This window comes from Poecilia latipinna, unplaced genomic scaffold, assembly GCF_001443285.1.
Source record: "Poecilia latipinna isolate Pla-1442-1.1 unplaced genomic scaffold, P_latipinna-1.0 Scaffold3307, whole genome shotgun sequence".
Taxonomy (NCBI): Eukaryota; Metazoa; Chordata; class Actinopteri; order Cyprinodontiformes; family Poeciliidae; genus Poecilia; species Poecilia latipinna.
Genome location: NW_015115923.1, coordinates 22899 through 26755, shown reverse-complemented (window position 1 = coordinate 26755; position 3857 = coordinate 22899). Strand labels below are relative to the sequence as shown.

General features: G+C 32.6%; 1 protein-coding gene across 2 annotated transcripts in view; it reads left to right on the top strand.

Annotated features, from left to right (window-relative positions):
* Positions 1-213: 213 nt before the first annotated feature.
* Positions 214-3857, top strand: part of LOC106940642 (5-hydroxytryptamine receptor 3A-like) — a 12966-nt gene continuing 9322 nt past the window's right edge. Inside the window, exons 1-7 of one of the 2 annotated variants that reach the window (XM_015023430.1) lie at positions 214-301; positions 1197-1277; positions 1557-1628; positions 2204-2349; positions 2721-2765; positions 2873-2982; positions 3251-3420. In XM_015023430.1, the coding sequence (XP_014878916.1) occupies positions 265-301; positions 1197-1277; positions 1557-1628; positions 2204-2349; positions 2721-2765; positions 2873-2982; positions 3251-3420 (661 nt within the window). In that variant the 5' untranslated portion in view covers positions 214-264. Of the gene's footprint in view, positions 302-1196; positions 1278-1556; positions 1629-2203; positions 2350-2484; positions 2564-2720; positions 2766-2872; positions 2983-3250; positions 3421-3857 lie in introns of those variants that run through there. The other variant, XM_015023431.1, reaches the window with a different exon arrangement.

Genomic DNA, 3857 nt, shown 5'->3' with positions numbered 1-3857 from the left:
TAGTGTGAATATTTTGTTTTGTATTATATTTTCCTAGTTTGAGTGTCTACTTTAACACTCAAAACGTAAATCTGTTCATCTTCTGACTTCGCAAAGTGCTGCTGACCACAATGACAATTATAAATGAACACTTTTAGAAAGAAAACAATGATGGTAAATTGATGAGATATAAGTGCTGAGGGTGTTGCCCTCGTATGACAGTCATATGAACACAAAAAGCTTTAAACAGTTCAGAGAAGAGAAAGCTGCCCTCAGATCACAGTCATGGTTCTTGCATTCATCTGTTTTCTGCTCTTTGCAGGTAAGCTGATTATTACTAGACCTATATGCTTCTTAATAATGTAAACTATGTTGTACTTTTATTAATTATGCAATTGAAGTGAGAGGTTTTTTTTTTTTTATTAATGCTGTTTTCTTCATCTATTGCACAATGAATGATGAGTTTACTGAAAGATTTCTGGGGCCTATACTAACATAAAAAGAACTCAAAGGCCTCAAAGATTTAGAGAATTAAAGTTTTACTCTGCAATTTTTTTATAAGTCTAAGAATTGGTTCAACAATCGATTGTTATTGAATGTCTGTGAAAAGCAGGATTAGGAAAAACAAGGTAGAAGATGACTTCAACCTTTTTCCTTCTGCCTTTTAGTTTATGGAGGAAATGTGGTCATCCTGTTTGGATTTTCATGGAACCTCAAATAGGAGATTGTTATGCAACTGGATGCACTCCGACCTTTGTAATATTATTATTTTTTGCTTTGTTTTTTCAGTCATCACCAACCAATAGAACGTGTTTGATTTTTGTTTTTTCCAGCGTTTAATACAAAATTTAACCTGCCTTAGTGAATTGGCAGTTTGGGTAGATTCTTGCAATAATGCCCTGTTTTTATATCCATGCAAACATATTCCCTTACATCTTGTTACTATACAAATATGAATTTTTATATTTTATTGTTTTTTTTTTTTGTATGTGTGTGGTAGACCGACACAAATTCTGCATTATTGTGAAATGTGGTTAAAAATTTCTTGGCTTAGAGATTCTTCTGTACATGAAAATCTGGAAGATGTTTTGTACATTTGCATTCAACACTGATCTAAAATTCATTCTCACCAACTTTTTTTTAAAATGGACAGTAACAAAGTAACAGTATAGGAAGGTTAATATACATAAAACTAAATGTATGATCTCTGTCGTCAGGTGGATTAACGTCCAGTTTGGAAATACAAGATGATCTTGGCAAGCAGTTGAACTCTAATCAGAGTTACACAGAACTATCGGGTAGGAAATGTATTTAATAGTTTCTCTCTGAATGGTAATTATCATCATCAATTAATATTCTTACTGTAAGATTTATTGTAGCCATTTTGTTTCTTTGTATAAGTGAAGTTTAGATAAATTTGTCATCTGGTCAACATAAAAGTGGCTGCTACTGTTTTAGCCCCCTGCTTAACAATTTTAAATCTGAGCAGGTTAATACATTTTTAAACCATTCAATCATGAAAAGTGTGATTATGAAATAATTAAAAAATATATAATTTTGTGTTTTTTCCATGACAGATGGGAATACAACAAGTTATAATATGACGGATTATAATAACCAGACATCTGACAAGAGACCTGATGAAACTGGTAAGGCCAAAATAATGTTTCTCGCCACAAAGCTGCAAAAAACAATTTAGTTAATACCAGATAACTTTGTTTTCAAAACATTTTGGGCAACAGTCTTAATGGCAGAAGAATATTTTGTTGGCGACTCATATTTTCAAAAATGGCATTAAACATAAACATCCCTGTGATTATTCTGAATGATGAACTCACAGCTGCTTACATCTGTTTATTATTCCTCTGAAAAACGACATTGTAAACTGATCTATTGACAGTTGAAATGTTCTTATTTACACTTTTATTCAAAGCACGGATTCAAACATACAGATTTAATTGAAACAACACAGATTTCAATCCATAGTGTCTGGATTTGTCTGAATGTGGCTGGAATTTAATCAACACTGATAAAATATAAGTTTAAAAATACTATGACTTGAATTCCTTTTTTAATATAATTTAAAACTGATTCAGTCTTTACTGTAAAAGTTTATTGGTTATGACCAACCACAAGAATGCTGTAGTACAATTTTCTAATTTTACAAAAACTCTTGCCTTTCTGGTGAATTTCTTGTAGAACAATGGGTTTTCTGTTTTTGCAGGAACTAAGTGCAGATACTGGGACGTTCTAGACTACCTGAACCTGACCAAAAGCAATGACATGTTGACCATGAGCAGACCTACTAGACACTATAAAATAGCATCTGGAGTTTACATTGAAATGAGGATGTATGCCATTCTAGATGTGGTAAGTTCTTGTTCTCGTCTTGAGTTGTCATTTTTATTTTTGTTTGAATTCATTTTAGTTTGTTTAGCTTTGATTATGTGATTAAGATTTAGGAATCTTATTTTCATAAAATAATTGTTTGAAGTCATATTTGAAGGCATGTTATCATATTTCCAGTTGCTTAATGTGGAATATTAAGAAGAAGATCTTAAGTTGTTGTTTTATAAGAAAATCTGTAAGACAAATAATGGCTTTGGTACATGCTAATTTAAGAAAATATTATTAACTATGATGTTATCTAAATTAACTTCTGGCCTAAAATTAAAAGTATTAATTGCAATCTATTCTAAATGTGTAACAACTGGTAATATTTCTCTTTTTTCTTGATCCAGCGAGAAGCCGACCAGTCCTTCATGTCATATATTTGGATTTATATGGTGAGTTTTCTCAGGAAAAATTCAACATTTCTGAGAAAACATAACAAATTAGCTGATGTTTGATTAGGAATCAAACCATTGACTCCATTTTGTTTTTCTCTCCCAAGGAGTGGGAAAATGACTTTCTCTCGTGGGATGAAGAGGACTTTTGTGGAATTTCCGAAGTAGTGATTCCACGTGAATCTTTGTGGATGCCTGATGTTATAATTGAAGAAATGTAAATCTGCTCATTTTATGTTTTAGGTCATGTGATTTTTTTTCTTGCTTTGCAGTTTGTTGTTCTGTGTCCATTGGTTTATTATTTTTGCTTAGATGTTTTTGCTTTACTATAGTTCAGTCTTTCTTATTATGTTTATTCCTTGTGTTTAGTTTGTCTTTGTTGCAGTTAAATTAATTTGATCTGTTCCCGCTTGTGTGCGCTCACTCAACCCTTGTGCCTTCTCTCTCTCTCTCACTCACACTTGACTCTTTTTATTTACTTACAGGACTGAAAAGGACAAAAATGTGCAGAGCCCCTTTCTCAAAGTTCATAATTATGGTGTGATCGAGTACAGGGATGATAAGTTTGTGATCAGCACCTGCAAGATGAAAATTTTTAATTTCCCCTTTGACATTCAGAGCTGCAACATCACCTTTAGGTCGATCCTATACTCTGGTAAGCCTTGTTTATGTGTGCTTTAAAATATTAGCATTTTATCACTGTAGGTGACATATCAGACATGAGGCATATATTATTATTGAGCTATTAAAAGTCAACCTTAAATAATTTTTTAAAATTTATTTTATTTGCATTTTAATTATTTATGCTGTGTGACATTAACTAACATTTAATTATAGGCATAATGACAATTGACACCAAAGGTGGTAGTAGTGGCACATGAGAGAAAGACTAATGCTGAAGAAGATCAGCAGATGCTCTCATCTCGAGCAGAACTGACCTCAAATCGTGGCAGTAACAGCTACAAGCTCCCCTTCTGGTGTCAGCTGCCACAGCTGCCTGAAGCTACACAGGTTAATAATGTCAGCTTTCGGCAATTGTGGCATCTGCCATGGTCTCTATGGCAGATTGAATTTTGAATAGAAATAAATATA